The sequence below is a fragment of the Aphidius gifuensis genome, linkage group LG3 (assembly GCF_014905175.1).
Source record: "Aphidius gifuensis isolate YNYX2018 linkage group LG3, ASM1490517v1, whole genome shotgun sequence".
Taxonomy (NCBI): domain Eukaryota; kingdom Metazoa; phylum Arthropoda; class Insecta; order Hymenoptera; family Braconidae; genus Aphidius; species Aphidius gifuensis.
In genome coordinates, this window is record NC_057790.1 from 18,803,157 (window position 1) to 18,826,001 (window position 22,845).

Genomic DNA, 22,845 nt, shown 5'->3' on the forward strand with positions numbered 1-22,845 from the left:
ATAAATATTCTGGTTAGTTTTATGAATGCAAATAGGGGTATTTAACTTGTCTCTATATACTAGAGTAAAATGTGCATAAAAAGCACTGACATTTTGTAGAAATAAAAAATAAAAAAAAGAGAGGGGTTGAAAATAAGGGAAAAAATGTCGATACAAAATGTTTTGTCAGTATATATATGTAAAAGTAACATAATAATATACATACTTTTATATATTATATTTTTTTTTTTTTGAATTCATGATATCTTTTGTGATCGTGTATGATATATGTATGTTGTGAGCGACGCCGGCTGATGGCTTGTTGCAAGAGCGGTAGAAAAGTTTGCATCTTGAATAATGGAAAACCGTGCTATTTCTATTCTGAAATCAATACGTGTCTACATCACATACACTCTATACACACTAGAAAAAAAAAAAAAGGTAAAAAAACAAGAAAATTCAAAGCATAAAGCTTTTTGAGTAATGAAAATAAAAATATTATTTTATTTTTTTTTTTTTAACTCTATTTTAAGTATTATTTTTTATGCACTTAGTCTAAATATTTAAAAAAAAAAAGTTATAAAAATAATAAAGTATTAATTTTTTTATTTTTATACCAATTTTTAATGTCAATTATTTTGATTTTTTAAATTGTTTATATATGTCAAAAGTATATAAATGCCAAGATTATTATGATGATAATTATTTTTTTTTTATGATTATATTGCAAAAAGTATATGTCAGTGTGTTGTTATTATTATATTATTTTTTTCAAAGTTATATAGTTGATTGTTATTGTAAACTAGCAGTAGTGTGTCTTGCTTGATTAGCTCAGTGAATCGTAAATTTACATCTTCACTGTCTGTCTGTTTTACCAAGACAACATTGCCCAACTGACATATCCGTTCTACCATGCATTAACTTAAATAATATATATAAAATTTTTTTTTATTTTTTATATATTATATTGTTTATATTACAAATTTAACAATTGAAAAAAAATAAATTATTTTACATATATTTATACAAAAAAAAAATTACAAATAATTATTATTAATTTAGTAATGTATTTATTATATATATAAATATTTCAAGTGAATATTTTATATAATAATTTTGTTGTTTTTGTTAATATAATATATTTTTAGTTGATTTTTTATTTATAATTTTTGTTTTTGTCTCGATGGTTTTTGAGTGTGAATGATTTCATGAGACAGACGACAGATATATTATATTTTAGTGTGTTGGTATATAAAGATATTTAAAAATGGGGGCAATATATGTATTTGTGTATGAAACATATATACATATATATTTTTGATGTGTAGGGCAGGTCGCGGGTGCGTCTTTGTAAATCACGGTGAATATCGCAATTACCCGTGGCCCGGAAATAGACTCCGTTCATGTTGAGGGATAAAATAAGCTGAAGTGAGTGACTGTGGCCTGTGGCATCGTGGTTATCTTGGTTGTCTTTGTTTTTTGCAAAAATATATATATATCTCATCGTCATTACGTCGTTTTTATATACCATCATTTTATGTTAATATATTTAAACTCATAAATTTATTTCTTCCTTTCTTTTTTTTTTAAAATTTTATTTATATTTTTTATTTTTTTTTAATTTAATTATGAAACAAAAGAACAAAAAAATTAATAAATATACTTGACGTAATATTTTTTAAATAGATTTTTAATATATTCATTTAATTATAATTTTTTTTTTGTATTTTTTCTAGTCTCACCATTAATTATTGAGGTTTTTTTTTAAAGTCAATGTTTCTTTTTTTTTTTTGGGAGACTTTTTTGATGTTACTTAATTAACTTTTGAACTTTTGTTAATTAGAGTATATATACAAGTATTATTTATAATGATATTTTTAAACTTGTATATATTTTTTTTTTCACGATTATATTTATTTTTTCAAGGATATATTTATTCTATGGTTGTTTAACGATCAATATCACACTGTGCACATATATGCCTACCACTGATATTACATTGATATCTCGACTTTGTTATATTTCATCTTTTTATTTAAACAATAAAAATATAAAACATAAATATTGTTGATCATCCAACAAAGATTATAATAGAAACATTTATTTTTCAATAGTAGAAACAATCAGTTGAATTTTATAAAAAAAATTGTACTTTCAATTTTTTTTTTCATTTAACAATATCATTTTATTTATTTTTTAAAAATAAATTTCACAACGTAATAGATCCCACAATGTTTATAAAACATTCACAATCATCTTGGTGAAAGTTTAAGTGAAAAAAAAAAAAAAACCAAATTAATTGTGACATGTAACTCTTTTGAGACTAAATAATTTTGATTGAAAAATATTATATAAATTAAGTTATAAAAATAGAAAATTCAATAGAGTTTTACTGGATTTATCGGTAATTTATTTATTGAATAATAAATATATGAAGAATAATAGATTAGGCACTATGAATTTATGTAGATATTTTTGAGAATTAAAATTAAATAATCATTATATCTGCAGCTTTATGCCATGTGACATGACAACGAATCAATGAAATATTCACAAAGCTTTTAAATATTTGCCTTAATTTTCTTCACGTTTATTTGCTCTTTACTTTACTATTTTATGACAAACTAAACTAACGATAATTATTTATTCCACCATAAGTAAAAAAAATAAAATGATAATCTAAAAAACCTATCTCATCAATTTATAAATTGAATAATTAATTATTAAAAATAAATTTTAATCTATAGCTTATTAATATTTTTTAATAACTTGATATAATATTTTCATTATAATTATAATATTAATTATATTTTTTATATTTTTACCAGTATTATAACTGCGTAAATTTCTTTACCATAAATAGCAATCTTTTTTTTTTTGAATTTTTTTTTTGTGTTAATGTATGGTGGTTCTGATCAGTTCCTCCATCCACGTAGTGAACATTTTGGTAAGTGGGTCAAATGGAAAGTCAGGGGAATATATATAAGTATATTTAAGCATTAAAAAAAAAGGCCTTGGGCTTAAATTTGTCAGTTAAAATCAACCAAGTTTCGCTTTTTCTTTTTAAAACATCCATGTATTATTTTATTTTTTCAATTTTTTTATATATACAACGTGAAATGGCCTCGTAAATACCCTCATAATGTCTCCACGTGTCAATTTTATATTTCCGCGATTAAATTCGTCTTTAAATTTGTTAAAAAATAATTAATAAAAAATTTTTTTTAATTGTTTTTATATATAATAAATATTCTTTTTCTATATCCCCATCTCAACGAGAGATTAATTATTTTTTTGTTTATTATGATAAAAGAAATATTGTATATCAAAAAAGAAAAAAAAAGAGAAGACATTTGTCTTCTTTTTAGATTCATCTGGCGAATATTAGACATCAACAATGAATCTTCATTAATCAACCTAGGCCTAGTATACATATATATATCATTGTCTCAAGGTTAATCTTACTTTTCGAGAAATTACGACCTTTGCCATTATACACACTGTGTAAAATGCAGAGTGTCTTACTCACCTTTAGATCCTGTTTCTTTTATTTTTAACCTTTTTATTTTTTCAATATTAAAATATAAAAAATATAAAAAAAAAAAAAATAAACACATACATATATATTCAAAATATATGTATGTTAAAATTTGTTATTTCATTTTATTCAATTTTTAACTGTATTAACATATATTAATATAAATGTTTACATTTATCAAAAGGAAGGAATGTATAATTTTTTAGTATACATGTAAACAAATAAATTAATATATAAATAAATTAATTGCTATAAATATATATAAATAAATTGAAAAACCAAAAAAAATTATTATATTAAATGTGTAATTTTTTTTTGTATATTTATTTATATTTTTAAATTTATTTTTTATTTATATTTATATGCTTCTTTTTTAATTCATTGATTTGTATTTTCTTAATTTTATTGTAAAAAAAAAAAAAAATTAAATTATTTATTTTTTTGCGTGCAAAGCTTCTTTCACTCATCTCATGGTCAACAACATTCCTTCGGGATGTTTCTCGACGCACCCACTCACCTTTTTCATCCATTCCTTTTTTGCCTGATCTCAGAAATGAAAGTCATATTCTCTCTTCGAACAACCAATCATATTTATCTCATCCCTTTGACCCTTTTTTTTTTTTTTTATCATCATTATTATTGTTGTTAATATTTAAAGAAAAAAAAAAAAGTTATTTATTTCTTTTATTTTTCATGGATGTTATCTTTTCTCTTGGTGAATAAAATTTAACATCATCCGTCGCACAAAAAGACACTGATATAATCAAACATTTTTGCAATTTATTTTATCCAGATGAAAAATAAACCAAGTAAGATGTCCAGATGAATTCGATTTGTGCGTTATATCGCATCAACAAATCTGACTTGAAATTTTTATTTCAAATATTGCGTCTATTTTTTATTTTTAAAATAAATATATTTTTTATGAATATGACAGATGTATTACTTTTTAAATATATTTAAAAGGTATTTCATGTTGAATGTTATTTTTATTTGCTGCACTTTATTTTTAATATATCAACCACCAAAATGGTTTAAAAAAAAAAACGAAATATAGCTTTCTTATATAAATGAAAGTGTCGAATAATATATGTATGTTAATTATAATTAATCACAAGTATTAACATGTCAAAATGTTTATAAAAGTATTTGACAGTTGATCGACAAGTGTAAATTGAAAAAAAAATAATAAAAAAAATCGCATTAAAAATTTCATTTGAAATAAAAAACCTTGTGGAATTTTTTATTTTAATAATATTTTTGCGGTGATATTTAATTTATAAATTATTGAATAAAAATATACTTTGATATTTTGAGTATTATACACTGATAAAGATAAAATTTCATGATAAATTATACAATTTCATTCGTGTCACAAATTATTGACGCTTCATCTCATTAAAAAGGCAAAATTTCATCAACAAAATTACCAAAGTTAATTTAATTTAATACACTAAAGCTTAATTTATTATCAGTTTTTTTTTTTATTTGATATTGTTAATGACTGATAATTTTAATAAAAGAAAAAAAAAATTGAAATAATTTATGTTTGGGCAGCTGTGAGTCAAAGACTTTTGGCTTCGATGCATCGTGTTCGCGGTCGTTAGCTACTGTTTCATGTCAGTCAAATTTATTTTATTTTTTTTTGAATAATAAGAAACTGCTGGTCGATGATGCTATAGCTAAAAAATAAACATATCTTTATAATGCATTATAAATTTAAGTAAAATTTTAACTTGTGCTATTTTTATCGTGAATAAAGTTTGTGAAATTTTAATAATTTTTTTTTACATATATTTTTTAACAAAAAATTATTTTGTTTCTTTGAATATTCAACGGTTTATATTTATTTTTTAATTTTTTTTTTTCCTTAGCAACTGTAGTTGCTCAGTTTATATTATAAAAAAACAATTAATTAATTGAATTTGTGTTGATTGTTTGTGATACTTTTTGAAAGAAAGAAGGGTGAGTTCGAAAAAATTAATTAATTAAATATCCAAACGTTGAAAATATTACTTTTTGGATTTTTAATTAATTTTTTTTTTTTATCATACGAAAGAAAAAAACTACAAGGTCAAGCTTTAAATTTTAAACAGTCATATATACATTAAGCTATTTAAAAAATAAAAAAATAGAAAATTTTGTTTTCTTTTTTGAATATATTTTTTTTTCTTTTCCATTTAATTTTTTGTTTTCTATTTTTTACGGTCTCACTTTTATCCCTCGCATATTTTTGGCATGTTTATGTGCATCTGCTTGTTTTAGTTTTTCCTTTTTGCAAATTTTTAAATTCTATATCTGCAATATCTAAAATAAATAACTTGGCAATAGTTCAATTTTCATAAACTTCATAACATAAAAAATGAAGAAAAAAAAAAATTCATCCAAGCTGTTAATTTTCATTTATATATAAACGAAAATTGTTTATTTAAAAAAAATTATATAAAATACAACATATAAATTTAACGATTTATTTTTATATATTTTTTTATATAACATTGTATTATTTAATTGGGTCGCAGTGCATTGACAGTGAGGGTAGCTACCCCCTGTTGTCTGGAAATTTACGTGTGTGTATATATTTTTCTGCGCCAATATACAAGAATCAAGACTGAATTGTATGGCCCAGTTGTAATACGCATGCGTTTATAAACTTGAGAAAGTCAATGATATGAGTTGTTCACGAAAATAACATAATCGATACATTGAAAATTTAAAAATGTCTGCGTAATATTATATCTTCAATAAATAAAATATATAAAAAAATTAATTTTACAATATTCTTTTTAAATTTCTATAAATAGCTAAATATTTTATTTTCAAAAAAAAAAAAACATCAAACAACATTATAAATTTAAAACGGGAAAAGAATATATATATAAAAATTTTATTTTCTCTCAAGTTACACTTGAGCTTTTTTTAAGTTGTAAAATATTCTTGAGATAAATCGATAATTTTACTACTTTGTCAATATGATAATACAAGTTTCGATTACTTTGATATAATAAAATTCATGATACAGCAATATGCTTTGAAAGTGCGACGACGTAGTTTTATCGTGCTTTTTTGTTTTGTATATATTAACTAAAATAATAAAGATGAAAATTGCACAATTTTCGATTACATCCATATGCGATAAAGAATATAGTTGAGAATAGAAAAAAAAGAGTTTAAAATATATTACGATTAAATAAATAAGAAAAAATAAAATAACATGTGATACAGTGGTGGTTAGTTGTGATATTACAAAATCGATTTGATGACCTAGTTAAACAGTACAATGTTGATGTGAACCTGGGAGTTGTGAGATTCACCATACATACATATATATAATGTTAAAAAGTAGAAGGTGGAAAATGGGGGGGGGGGTTATCCGAAGGTTGGTAGTTGCTTGGGAAACCCGGGACGAGGGCAGCCATTGACCTAGATGGCCTCTCAGCAAAGACAAACATACCATGACAACAAAACAGACACACTTTCGAGACCAGCCACGCCAATAAATATATATACAGGAGCCACATCCAGCCACCAGGGTCTCGTCCCTGGCCCTGATCATATCTTGAAAATCTAGAACACACTAACAATTGTCCATTACATCCTTTTTCTAGAATATATAGGGGATGATTTATTATTTTATTTTTTCATTTAATTTTTATTCTTATACTTTATCACACCCTATATTATAATTCATTATGGTTTGATGAATATATGAATAGCTGGTTCGATGAGTATGAAAAGAAAAAAACCCCTTTTTGTTGTGTATATATGTACAACAAAATATTCATGATGCAAAAGCTTGTGTGTGCTGGATATAACCAAGTGTTCCTCTCTTTATTACGCGACAGAGGATCACAAGAACATTGGAGAGGGTTCTTCTCAGTGGAGGTCGCTGCTACGTTAGCAAACTCAAAATATTGCTGTTGCCGTCTTTCATTTATTGATCGTGTCTGCGATCATACTGGGTGTTACTGCTGATGCTGATGTTGCTCCTCATGCACACATGAACATTGCACATTGCATTTTACGCGGTATTATTTTGTCTTTTTAAATATATCAACATTTTCATCATTTAAATTTTTATATTTTATAATTACAACAGGGTTGTTTTTTAAAAATTATTTAACATTTATAAATGGTTCGTGTTTTTTAAATATAGATTTTTAAATCAAGAGTCAACTTTTTTTTTTTCGTCAGTTGATTATCATTGGACTTTCATTGATTTTTTATTTTACACAAATGACAAACATTTGAGTAATAAATTTTGGATTATTGTCATTAACAGTTCAAATGTAAATAAATTATGATATAGCTTAAATTGGCACATGCGTAATAAGCATCTACAATTTATATATTTTTTTTTGTGTAAAATGTAGTTTAGCCAGCCGCTGTTTGGCGTCGCTCTACATAAGCCATTTAATATTTTAAGAGTTGAATAATAATAATGAAAATATGTAAATATTTTTAAAATAATGATTAATTTTATCAGTTTTTTATTAAAATCAAAATTTAACAAAAAAAAAGATAACTGAAATAAAAAGCAATTGACTTTACAACACAAATAAAAAAAAAATAATTAATTCAAATTTATATATATGAATTATGTAATCATATTTGCCTTAAGACTTTTAATCTCTTGAACAAATTTTATACGAAAAAAAATAATATAATACTGACCTCATTATAATTAACAACGTTGAAGAAAAATTAGTTTTTTTTTTTTTATGAAATTTAAAAAATTCCGTAATTCAATTAATTTTAAATTAAAATTAATTCTAACTAATCTATTTTAAAGATTATAAATAAATAAATTAAATTTATGATAGCAAATTTTTATATTTTTAGTTTAAAAATATTTAACTTAATATTATAAATTTATTTTTTGATAAATTTAAAAAAACCTTGAAACTGATTAAATTTATAAACAAAGTTACAATTATTTTTTTTTTTATTATTTATATAACATGATAATCAAATTTCTTTCTCATTAAAAATATATATTACACATTTTAAAAATTTAAAAAACAAAGATTATTCTCAATTTATTATATATATAAAATATATTTTACATAATTGTATAATAAAAAATATTTTATAGTATATACAAAAATAGCTGAAAATAAACTACAGTATTATTTTGTGGGTGTTTATATTGAATGTTGTAAAACTACAACTGTCGTTGATTGTTTTACAACAGCAACATAAAAATATATATAAAAAAAAAAATAATATAATTTTTTATAAAAATAAAAAATTTCAAGCAAAACTCCTTGTGTTGTCTACGCTTTGGATTAGCTCATGTTCGCGTGGGTGAACGGCACAATATCGTGGCTCAGTGGTTACGTTATTATATAGCGAGAAAATAAAATGATCCTTCGGGGAGACATTGTAAAATAACTATAAGGACTGATGTAACGGAACGATGAACTTTTTAAAAATTTTACTATATATATATTATTTTTTTTATTTTTACTTGAATGAATCTGAAGGGCAGTTTACTTTCAAAGTCATAGAAAATAAAAATATATAAAATTATATATTCAATCCGCCAGACAGTAAATAACTTGATGCTTGAAAAAATAAAAAAAAATTTTTTATCAATAAAATTGATAATAATTTACAGCTTAATATATAAATATTTTTTAAAAATTTATACTACTTATTTTATTATTTATAAAAATATTAAAAGAAAATAATTTATAGTATCATTTATTGAAGGAAAAAAAAAATAGACAAAACACTAATTTAAAAAAAAATGAAAAACGCTATTGTAGATTTTAAAATTAAAAGTATACAAGGGCAAGATAAAAATTGCGGAGGGTGTTCAGTGGGATGGGTCAGGGTTAGTGTCGGAGGTTAGGTTTTCTCTGGCCATTCAACGAACAAGCAAGAGCAAGAGTGAGATATAGATATGAGTATTGAGAGAGCAAAAAATAATAAGAGAGACAAAGTGATAAATATACAAGCTGGTATATATAAAAGACATGAAGAAAGCAAAACCATATATATACAAGACGATCGATACCATAAAACACTCCATGTACACTGAGGGACTGAGGGACTGAGGCAAAAAAAAAAATGTATATTTTTCTACCAACTTGCATGGTACACGCGAACACACATTTCATTTCTGTAAAATTTTCCGGCATAATATTTTAGTCTTTTAACAAAAGTCATTCTTTTTTTTTTTTTTTAAATTATCTCAGCTTAATGAGTTATTAAAAAAAATAATAATTTCATTTTTAATGTGTATTAGACCAATGAATTTATTTAAAATATTATTATTTTTATTCAATTGAATTAAAATAAAATTATGAATTTTTTTAAATTGATTATTGTAGCAAATAAATTATATAAATGAATAATAAATATTATTTATTTTTAATAATTTTAATGATGAATAATATGTAAATTGTCAATACGAGTTTTATAATTTTTTTTGAAAAGATTATATTTAAACAACTTTCTAATTAGTCATTAGTTGTTGTTATCCAATTGTCACAAAATTTTATTTGAAAAAATATTATAATGTGTAAAAAATAAATTCTATTATTAGTTGCTGAAAGAAAAATAAAAAAATTATTTTATTTTTTTATTTAAAGTATATAAAAGATAATAATAAATAAAAAAAAAAAAAAAAAAAACCCACTAGACGACCTTGGCCAACTTAAAAATTTTGAAAGATAATATTAAAATTCATTATCGTGTTTATCCGTAGGCTATAGAAAAAAAATAAAATAAAATAATATTGAGTATTAAAAAAAAGAAAAAGTCATAATGATATCATTAGTTTATCAGTTAACACGAAAAATGATGATAAATTAAAAAAAAAAAATTTCTATTGTCAGTGTTATTTGAACAAGCAAACGGTCAAGTTTAGACTTTTTTTTTCTAAGCTTGAAACTAACTTAGAAATCATTTAGTATGCAAATTGTATTTTTGATTGAAGATACATACAAAAGTAATATATTAATTTTGAAAAATTATTTATAAATCCGGGTGTATACATGTCTGATAACTGCTGCCATCTGTGGCACTTGTTAATGTTCCTCCAGCTTCATTTAAAAAGTAAACAAGTTGGTGTATTTTATTAATTTATGTATATATATATATATTGAGTTTTTGGTTCAGTAGAAAGTCAATTCTCTCACGTAGTTGTCAGTTAACTTTGGGGCACAAAGGGGGTCAACGAGTAAAAAAAAAAGAGGATACATTTAAAACTTTTGGCAACTGTGTTATACACTCACTGTGCTCATACATATTGGCCATGAACAAAAAATAATATTTAAAAGTATCTCAAAGTAAAATTTATTTCCTTTCTTTTTATCATAATTAAAAAATATATAGATATTCATTTGGTGTTGTTATATAATTAAACTAATAATTAAATTATTTTTTTGTTTCAGATTTTCAAGACATTGTCTAGTAACAGTATTCAAGATTGATTGATATCTTCAGTAAGATTTATAGTAACAGAATTGAAAATTTCAAGTAAATTCTGTAGAATTGAGTTATTAAAATATAAATAATACTCTTTTCAAGTAACCAGATTGACCTCTATGTGACAAGATAAGAAAGAAAAATATATATATATATTAAATATTTTCATGCAACATTTGATTATTTTTCAAAACAAAAAAAAAGGAAAATAAATAAAAATTTTATCAAGTAGACAATGCCATAGATATATGCATAATTTAATAATGATTAAAAATCAAGTGGAAATATTAACAAGTTTAAATTATATAACTTGTGCTCTCCCACCAATACTCATACTAATCATCAACATTTAAAACAAGAACTATAAATATAAAATTTTAAATAAATAAAAAAAAAAAAATATTGATAAATGTCAAATATAAAAACATCATATAGGGTACGTATTATATCGTACTAAATTAAAAAGTAACACTCAATGTCAATATGCGAGGTGTTGCTAGTGGTTCTGGATCATCATCATCAGTAATTTTTAAACCAAATAAAAAACGTATTACAGTAACAAATATAGTTAACAGTAGTAATACAACCGCATTGCGGTACAATGAACAATTGTTTGATACAAAAGAAATTATTAATCGAACGACAAGTAATAATAATAATAATAAAATTAATAATAACAACAATAGTTGTGTTAATAATATTAACAATAGCTATAATAAAATTAATAGTAATAATAAAAATTATTATTACAACAACAATAACAACAATAACGACAACGAAAATAATAACAACAATAATAGGACTAGTGAAAGAATTCATAATAACGACGAAATGGGTACGGGTGACATTGCATTGGCACCCACATCCAGGATAAGTCCACCGACAAGTATGGACACATCAGAAGTACCACATAGTATGGTTGTTGGTGGTGGTGGTGGATCTGGTTTAGCATTAGTTAAAGCTGAAACACCTGAACATATGGCTGGTACATCAATTGGTCCAAAAGCAGCATCAACTGTTGTATTACCAGTTGGTCCATGTAATGCATTATTTGCTGGTATTGCTAGTAGTAATAAACGACCAAGACCAGATGATTGGCTTGCACCAAATCGTCCAACAACACCACAAGCATTACCAAGTCAACCACTTGTTTATACAACACCACAACAACAATTTGAACAAATACAATTTTCACAAAATCAACAAAATTTAAATCAATTATCACAACAACAACAACAGCAGCAGCAGCAACAACAACAACAACAACAGCAACAGCAGCAGCAGCAACAGCAACAACCCATGACACTCACAATAAATACTGTTCAACCACAACAACAGCAGCAGCAGCAACAACAACAACAACAACAACAGCAACAACAGCAGCAGCAGCAACAACAACAACCATCAAGTAATGGTTATGTTAGTCCCATGAGTGCTGGAAGCTACGATCTATACAGCCCAAATGAAAAAATTGGTAAGTTTTTTATAAACATACTTATATATCTATAATTTATTTTGTTGTTTCTCTTCTTGAAATTTTTAAAAATATAATCAGTCATTCTGTCCATGAGCTAAAAAATTATACAAATGCGTGACACCTGGTCGTTTTGTAAATATTGTTTGAAAAGAATAGTAAAAAAATCTATTGTTAGTTGTTTTTAAAAATGCTTGAAAAATGTCAAAAGTAGGTTGATCTTTTGAATACGATAGAAACTGATAAAATACTCGACCTACATCAACACTTGTTGTTTATATGTACATATTTATCTATGTGATACTTTAGGTAAAATCATCCACATTTTTTTTTTTTTTTTTAATAATTATCATTGAAAACTACTGGTGTCTCAATATTTTATTTAGTTAATATAGAATATTAAATTTCAAGAGGCAACTGTAAACGCAAGACAAAAATAGTTGAGAAATTCATTGCGTAACACAATTTTGCTCTTTTCAAATCGTGAGTAAATTAAACTCAGTTAAATACGCGCATCCAGCTGTGCAACAAACTGAAACTAAAATAAGCGTATGAAGAATTTTGATAAGAATAAAAAATTTAAAGATAAAATAATACCACTTAAAATATAAAAAATAATCGTAAAATAAATAAACTGATATCGCACTGATGTTACATATATATAAATTGCCAAAATAAAAATACGTAAATAAATTTTAAAAATAACTATACAAAAAAATATTAAAAAGAAAAAATTTAATTTTATAAAAAACTTATTTTCAAAACGTAGTTTGTTTTTTTTTTATAAACTTTTAATCAACTGAATAATTATCATTTAATTAAATTGATATTTTTAAATACTAAAATATTTTTTTCTTAAAGTTACAAAAATAACATTAAATTAGTACGACATTAAATTCACAAAATTATAATAAGGAAAAAAAAAAAAACGAAAGTCGTTGAGAGACTCTTAAAATAGAAGGCCACATCGTATTATTTTTACACTATTATTTTATGTTTTTTTTTTTTGTACATAATGAAATTAATCTGACCGATTAGGTCATTGGTTTCAGCAACTGTCGACAATCTAAACAAGCTTGTTATCTGAAACGACACTGACCTAGACAAACGTTAACGTGTGTCCCTGTGTGACGATATTGTATTGCCGTTGATTTCGTTACGAGTCACAAAAAAATATCCGTCGTGTATATATCGAACTTTGGCCAGATATACACCTCTTATGTAATTTAACTCTCGACTCTCTCACATCCACTATACATTTACACGCATATATAATAATAATAAAAACGCCTCATTTTAAAATAATATTTCAAAGCAATTAAATATAAATAATTCTTGACTTTCTGATTATTATTCAATCAAATATTTTCCCAAACAAATTGCGGCTAATAATTTAAAACTTGTATTTTTTTATATATAAAAAAATTATACTTGTTATTTAATTTTTAATATGATAAAATTAAAAAACAAATATTCAGTCTGTTGATATTGATTTTTATTTATTATGTGGGTCGTAATCATATATAAATATAGCGGTATCCTCATCACTTTTTGATATCCAATGTGGGTATTTTTTTGCGTGGGTATATTGGACCCTTACCCGCATAATAAATGTCGATATATATTTCAGTATATATAAAAATCAATAAATAAATTTTTATTTATAAAAAATATACAAGTGATAAAATTATTTTTTTTTAAATCTTTATAAATGCTGCAATGATATTTAGTTGAATTGTCAAGAGTGTATGGCAGTAGTGCAAATGATTGACGGAAGTTAAGAACGGAATGATGAGACACAAATAAAAAAAAATATATATATACATAATCTAGGCATAAACTATGAGCCACCTCGTTTGAAACGAGTGACGTCATTTCCTGAGTTGCGTTCTCATTTATCGCTGCAAATAAGTACATTTATTGGCTATATGCAATGTTTTGTGTGTGATGTGTCATATGTTGTATTGTGTGCATCATATTTATACATGGATATGGGTGTAAATTGACAGCATTATTTTTTAGAGCTATTACATTGTATACAAAACTAGCAACACCATTTTTTTTTTTTTTTGGTTTTTGATGATGATTAAGCTAGGAGATTATATTGTTATCTGATTTGTGAAAATATTTCAAACCTTTTTCTACCGGAGACTTTGTAGTTTATGTATGCACTTTGCGTGTACAAGTTTTTTTTTTTTTATTTTTTTTTCATTGTTGACCCGTCTGTTTTAGCTTACAACTTTGCTTCCTTTTTTCGTTTTTTTTTTTTCGTCTTTATCGTTTTACTGAGGCGCTAGTCTTATATGGGTAGTTTTATAGAAGGACTTTTTGATAAAGTATATCACGCGAGACTTTTTACACATATTTGCATATCAGCTGAATCGTTGGTTGTGTGATTTTTTGAAAATTGAAATAACCAGGTCAATCAGATTTAAAAATAAAAAATTAATTATATTACATTTCATTGATATTCTGAATTTTTTTAAAAATTTCAGATATTCATGCAAAAGTTATCGGCCTTTTTATTTTTAAATTACAAAATTTATTAATTATTAATTTACAGTCTTTGTTAATTAACTAATTAAATTATAATTCAAGATAAACCCTAAAATATTATCATTTTGCTCCAAAAATCGATCCAAATATGTAAATTAAAAATAGCACCAACGTCGTATGTACCTTTTACCATCGCCACCTGTTGGATCCTTTCAAAGACACTTAACAAAACCTAATAATTTTTCAATAGATGGCGCCATGTGTTTTCTACTTGTCCTTAAATTTTTTATGTTAAAAAAAAAAGCATGAAAGATCAAAATTTACTTGATTTATCTACGTTTGACTTTTGGAAAAACACCTGAAGTACAGTCATAAAAAATCAAAATAATACCAACATATGAAAAACTTTGATATTTTATGTACAGACATGAATGAAATCACCAAAATATCATCTAATTTTTCCCGTATGATTACGGTATTTAAAGTTTAGACTTGTAAAACCAGTTTAATATTAAATTTAAAAATATAATACATAAATTTCAATGGTATTTTCTAAAAGCCCTAAGTATATATCAAAATTGAAGTAAAAAATTATTGTGAAATGAAGAAATCGAAAGGAGCATTAAAGATAAAACGGATGTTATTGATGAAAAAGAATTGTAAAATAAGTATAAATGCAATGGAAAAAAAGTGAAAGAAGTGCAAATACAACAAGTTTTCTTTCTTGTTGAAAATACAGAAGATAAAATAGTAGGGATAGGCTCATTTATTATCGATGTCGGTGAAACAAGTGGAGCGTTGAATCAGGTTGTTGTTGGCCTTACTTCATTCTCTTGGTTTCGTCTTGATCATTTTTTTTTTTTTTTCAATTTTTTTTTTTTACATTGCATTTTACCACGATGTCATGCGAGAATTGCAAACCGTATAGCATCAACGAAAGAGACAAGAAAATATTGTATATATATATAAAAGAACATTCTTTAACCGGTTTTCGCATCACGCCCGATTAAAAGTCCAAGATGTTTCAAAAAATCACTCGTGTGTTTAGAAATATATGCAATTTATTTTGTTATAAATATATAATTCATTCAATTGTCTGATCAAATTGATTTTAAAAATATACATTCATCATTTCACATTGTACATTCACTATATTTTTTTTTTTTAAATAATAAATACGCCCATTGACTTTTAAAAATATCAATTTCTATAAGCAATCATGAAAATTTCATCAGAATAATTTAAATATTTTCATGACCCTAAAATATTTAAAGCTTTAAAAAAATTTATTCAATTTATTACATTTAAAAATTGATGGTTTTTCATATATAATATTTTGTCCTTTCTATTTTTTTTTTTTTTATGGTTAAAAAGTTAAACAACTGTTGAATTCGAATATAAATAAAAAAATTTAGAAATATATTTAAAAACTCGTCAATGTTATAGTGATGAATATAAAAATTATTAAAAAATATTTAAATATTATATTTGACAACACTGATGTATACTTTACCAATGGTCCAATGTTTAAATTAAATAATATAAATTTACACAAGTAATATTCGTTTTTAAAACATAAAACTATGGATACAATGTTTTTATTTTTGACTCTGTGCCAACAATCGCTTATTCACGTATATATATTATTAAATATATTCACGGAAGTTACCAAGGCCATGATCATCATAATTTTGTAAGGTCCTTTTAATATCACACATGTGGTTGTTAATGATCTTAGTCTTTGTATTGTAACAACACATTTTAAATTGTGAGAAAAAAAAAAAATTACACTATTCTATTATCATTATTATTATCAACTTCCTAAAAGAAAGAATAAAAAGCTTGCTAAATCTATTTTTAATCTATATATAATTTTTTTTTTCTTTTGCAATGTACAGTTGTTGTATTTTAATCATGATTTTATCAAAAATTTTAAATCATTTCAAGTCTAAGCTAAAGTATTCTTTTTTATTTTATTTATTTATTTTTTTTTTGATACAATTGCATTGCTCTTTGTTTATATTTTTTTGAGTCCATTTTTGGATTTTAATATTTAAACCAGTATAGTCTTCGTGATCAGTCAGCTGAAGTTGATATCCTTGGCCAGATCATTGGCACGAAAATTCTCTTTTTAATCTGACGTATTTGTACAATTTTTTTTTTTTTAAAAAGAAAAAATTGTGCTACCTTTTAAATCACTGACATTGACGAGTATTTTATTAAATTATTTCTCTCAACTCAGTGTTGATTTTCAGAAAAATAATTAATTTTTTTATATTTTAAAAAATAAAATTATATAATTATGATAATTATTATTTTAAAAATAAATGCACCATACAATAGGAGTGAGATGATAAATTTAAAACTTGATATTTATCAATAATACAATCTCGAATAAAAACAACATAAAAATATTTAAAAAATCTACTTGTAAAATGAAAGAAAAAAAAAAAAAAAAAAGAAGATTAAATTTCTAATGACCTCGAGGTGCATAATAAAATATCATCAACAAAAAGTAATGTGATATTAAGTACACACAATTTTAAGATATATTTTATCTGAATATAAATTCCCGAGTGGAAATCTGTTCAAGCTAGCTTGATTTGCTCCCAATCTTGATCAATACTTGATCAAGGTTGCCTTAACTCAGGAAACCTGATCAAGTTTTGATCAAGATGCTTGATTAAGGATAACCTGCTCAAGATAGGATCAAGAAAACTTTAACTCGTCTGTGATAAGGCCGTCTTGATCCAAACTTGATCAAGAAAACTTTAACTCTTCTTGACTAAGGCCGTCTTGATCAAGATAGGATCAAGAAAACTTTAACTTGTCCGTGATACGGCCGTCTTGATCCAAACTTGATCAAGAAAACTTTAACTCTTCTTGACTAAGGCCGTCTTGATCAAGATAGGATCAAGAAAACTTTAACTTGTCCGTGATACGGCCGTCTTGATCCAAACTTGATCAAGAAAACTTTAACTCTTCTTGACTAAGGCCGTCTTGATCAAGATAGGATCAAGAAAACTTTAACACGTCCGTGATACGGCCGTCTTGATCCAAACTTGATCAAGAAAGCTTTAACTCTTCTTGACTAAGGCCGGCTTGATCAAGATAGGATCAAGAAAACTTTAACACGTCCGTGATACGGCCGTCTTGATCCAAACTTGATCAAGAAAACTTTAACTTGTCCGTGATACGGCCGTCTTGATCCAAACTTGATCAAGAAAACTTTAACTCTTCTTGACTAAGGCCGTCTTGATCAAGATAGGATCAAGAAAACTTTAACACGTCCGTGATACGGCCGTCTTGATCCAAACTTGATCAAGAAAGCTTTAACTCTTCTTGACTAAGGCCGGCTTGATCAAGATAGGATCAAGAAAACTTTAACACGTCCGTGATACGGCCGTCTTGATCCAAACTTGATCAAGAAAACTTTAACTTGTCCGTGATACGGCCGTCTTGATCCAAACTTGATCAAGAAAACTTTAACTCTTCTTGACTAAGGCCGTCTTGATCAAGATAGGATCAAGAAAACTTTAACACGTCCGTGATACGGCCGTCTTGATCCAAACTTGATCAAGAAAGCTTTAACTCTTCTTGACTAAGGCCGGCTTGATCAAGATAGGATCAAGAAAACTTTAACACGTCCGTGATACGGCCGTCTTGATCCAAACTTGATCAAGAAAACTTTAACTTGTCCGTGATACGGCCGTCTTGATCCAAACTTGATCAAGAAAACTTTAACTCTTCTTGACTAAGGCCGTCTTGATCAAGATAGGATCAAGAAAACTTTAACTTGTCTGTAATAAGACCGTCTTGATCCAAACTTGATCAAGAAAACTTTAACTCTTCTTGACTAAGGCCGTCTTGATCAAGATAGGATCAAGAAAACTTTAACACGTCCGTGATACGGCCGTCTTGATCCAAACTTGATCAAGAAAGCTTTAACTCTTCTTGACTAAGGCCGGCTTGATCAAGATAGGATCAAGAAAACTTTAACACGTCCGTGATACGGCCGTCTTGATCCAAACTTGATCAAGAAAACTTTAACTTGTCCGTGATACGGCCGTCTTGATCCAAACTTGATCAAGAAAACTTTAACTCTTCTTGACTAAGGCCGTCTTGATCAAGATAGGATCAAGAAAACTTTAACTTGTCTGTAATAAGACCGTCTTGATCCAAACTTGATCAAGAAAACTTTAACTCTTCTTGACTAAGGCCTGCTTGATCAAGATAGGATCAAGAAAACTTTAACTTGTCTGTAATAAGGCCGTCTTGATCCAAACTTGATCAAGAAAACTTTAACTCTTCTTGACTAAGGCCGGCTTGATCAAGATAGGATCAAGAAAACTTTAACTTGTCTGTAATAAGGCCGTCTTGATCCAAACTTGATCAAGAATTGATCAATAAATATTTATCTCGTTACTTGTTCTTTTTTTAAATATTTCTTCATCAAGATAGGATCAAGAAAACATTAACTTTTTAATTTATTATATATTATGTTCATTATTACGATTTTTTTTTTTAAATATTGATAAAAGTTTTTTTACTGAGAAAAAAAACGCCAAACGTGGCCTAATAATGTCTCAAGACTGGTCTAAATATATAAGCTTCAAAAAATCACACGGTACATCGTTTCCCTCCGTGGTCGAGCGGTCTAAAGCGTACCCGTTACTACGTCAATCTATACTTCGTCGGTTCGATTCCCGGTTACCGTGTATTAGAAAAAACAAAAAAAACTTCTGCGCTCGATAATTATCTAACTCTTCTCTATGACATCACACTTCATAATACAATAATAAAAAAATTAATAATTTGTAAATAATTTTTTTTTTTCATTTTTTCGATCAAGCTTTGATGAAATATCTTGATCAAGTTTTGATCAAGTATCTTGATCAAGTCTTGATCAAGCCTCTTGATCAAATCTTGATCAAGCCTCTTGATCAAATCTTGATCAAGCCTCTTGATCAAATCTTGATCAAGAACGTAACGCTAAACGTGATCAAGATTTGATCAAGATACTTGATCAAGTTTTGATCAAAATACTTGATCAAATATTGATCACGTTTAGCGTTACGTTCTTGATCAAGATTTGATCAAGCATCTTGATCAAGAATGGATTTGAAATCAATGTTGCCTGATCAAGTCTTGATCAAGACTTGATCTCAATTTCCACTCGGGTTAATTTGAAAAATAAAAAAAAAAAACATTTTTCTATGATGACATGCAATTAAAAGTTAAATTATATAAAAAAAAAAAAATAACAAATAAATTATTGTTTAATAATTATTCATCGGTTTAAATAAATAATATGCTAATAAAAAAATTATATTATTACAATAATTTGAATTAATTTTAATAATTTTCCAGTAACAAACCATATTAATAAATTAATTATCATAACCAATCATAGAATTCAAAATTCAAATGAGTTTGATTAGTCATATATTTTCGCCCACATATTAAATTATAAAATTTTTTTATTTTTAATGACAATAAATAAATAACAAAAATAAAAAAAATATACGTATGAGGTCGTTTGTGAATTTTTTTTAAATACCAAAAATAGAAATTGATGATTGCATGTATTTTTGAAAATTTAAATAACATGTAATGATTGAATTTTTTTTTTTTATTGAAAATTAATTTTCAACGATTATAGAATAAGTTGCTGATTATTGTGAATATTAGATACATAAATTAAGTAGTTTTTTTTTGTTTTAAAGTAATTTTTTTTATATGTTAGAGTTCATATTGAATGACGTGCCCTGTTGTGCACGCGCGTAACGCCTTGCGCAAGTCACAGTAAAAAAAATATATATAAATATACGAGATATACAATATATAATAATACTTGTTGTTGGATTAAAGTAAAGTAAGTTGTTCCAATATATTTTGTTGTTCAAGTAGACGAGGTATATATATGAAGCAGCAGAGAGTGTGGGAAAGTGAGGGAGCTCGCGGCCTCGAACCTCAAGACCTCAACCTTTTCTTCTAACACACGGCATTCAAGTATATGCTAAGAAAAAAAAAAAATACATATATACATTGAAATATTATTTTTCCCACCTTACACATATCACTCGATTTTTGCATACACGCATCTGCATTAAATTAATTTTTTTTATCATATATCCAAACGCAATTAAAAATAATAAAAAAATTTTATTTTACATAATTTTCTATAAAAAAAAAAACCACTGGGTTTTTATTTTTTAAATTTGTAATTTTGAATATAAAATGATAATATAATAGTTAAATAATTTTAAAATATATAAAATTTTAATTTTTATAAGTGCCCTTATCCGTGAATGACATCATCTTATTTTATGATGTATTCATGTTGATTTTTTTTTTTCTGTTAACTATTGGCCTTTCAAGGCTCCAATGAATATATAAAATTATGAAAAACATAAAATTCTATTTAATGATTAAAATATTTTTAAAGCTATTTTATTAAATCGCGGTCATATAGAATGAATATTCTTGAGGGTCTTAAGTTATATACTTTTAAGATATCGATATCTGGCTGGCTGGTGACCCCATTTATCGCTGGGGGTTTGTAGTAAGTGAATTTATCCAGCAGCCATGGTACTCTATATAGTGATGACCCTCATTCGAGAGAGAGCAAGAGGGTGAAAACAAACTATATATATTATTTGGAGTAAACTCAAAACTAGGTCAACTATCATCCCCCATATATTCACTGGGAAACTAGGTCATGACTGTTCATAAAAATAAATAAAATGAAATAAAAAATTGTAATAATTTATTATAATTTATACTAATGATGTTTTAAAATATAATATTAATTTTTTTTTCAATTGATAATATAAATAGATATATTATTTTTTGCAATGCATCAACAATGATTTACATTTCCGTTTGTCACTAGTTTGATTTTAATCTATAAAATTATCCTCTATTTGTGCATGATTATTTGTAAAAAAAATTAATCAAGATAAGCACAGACTGATACAATAAAAAAAAATAATAATTAATCATAAAAATCTTGGAGTTTGATGATCAATCATAAGATTAATAATATCACAGTCCATATGTTATTATTATTTTGTTTTGTTATTTGATAAACAACCTTGTACTCTTTCACTTGTTCAATACGTCATGGATAAAAAGGGCAACACCAACCTTAATCGTACTATGTTCATTCCAAAAAAAAGCCATTTTTTTCTTCTTAGAATTTTGAATATTTTTTTTATATAAAAGACATGTTGGCAGCCAAGTTAAAATTGACAGCTATTGTTAAAGAAAATAAAAAAGTATTGTATGTATAGTTTGATTGATGATATATATTTCTTAAAAAAATATAATTCAATAAATTACTATTTGCAAGTGTGTCATGTTCCAAAAAAAAAAAAAAAAAACTATATTTTCAACTTGTTTTGAATTTTATCCTGAATTTTAAAGCCTTCCGGGTTTTAGCCATGACCTATCTTTTCTCTATCTAATTTGAACATTTGAAATTTACAAGGTGGTTAGGTCGGTTGTTGTCGAGGCTAGACACAAAAAAATCCACATGATACTTGGACTAGAAAAAAATAAATAAAAAAATAATAATATAACCAGTAACTGTGAATAAATTAGTAGAAAGAGTAGAATCTACTACTATTACATAGGTATAAAATTTCTATGCCACCAACAACATCTCTTCACAAGAAGCGTCTAATCATTTCGAGGTCATGCTAGACGACTATTGCGCTTGAAGCATGTTAATATTTTCAGGACATAATATAATACCACGTGGCCTTGTCATTAACACACGGAAGCAAAAAAAAATAAAAAAAATTTATACCTCATTCCAATGGTTTTATATACAGGTATACTTGCGTCTTTTTTTTTTTAAAAAATTCTTTTTGTACTTTTTCTTTTTTTTAACTGTCGATTTGTACATTAGGTGGGA

At 25.5% G+C, this 22,845-nt stretch overlaps 1 protein-coding gene across 2 annotated transcripts in view; it reads left to right on the forward strand.

Annotated features, from left to right (window-relative positions):
- Nucleotides 1-22,845, forward strand: part of LOC122852479 (ecdysone receptor-like) — a 74,414-nt gene that overhangs the window by 28,726 nt on the left and 22,843 nt on the right. For both annotated transcript variants that reach the window (XM_044152318.1, XM_044152317.1), the window contains one exon: nt 10,921-12,428. In XM_044152318.1, coding sequence (XP_044008253.1) covers nt 11,438-12,428 — 991 coding nt within the window. In that variant the 5' untranslated portion in view covers nt 10,921-11,437. The remainder of the gene's footprint in view (nt 1-10,920; nt 12,429-22,845) is intronic.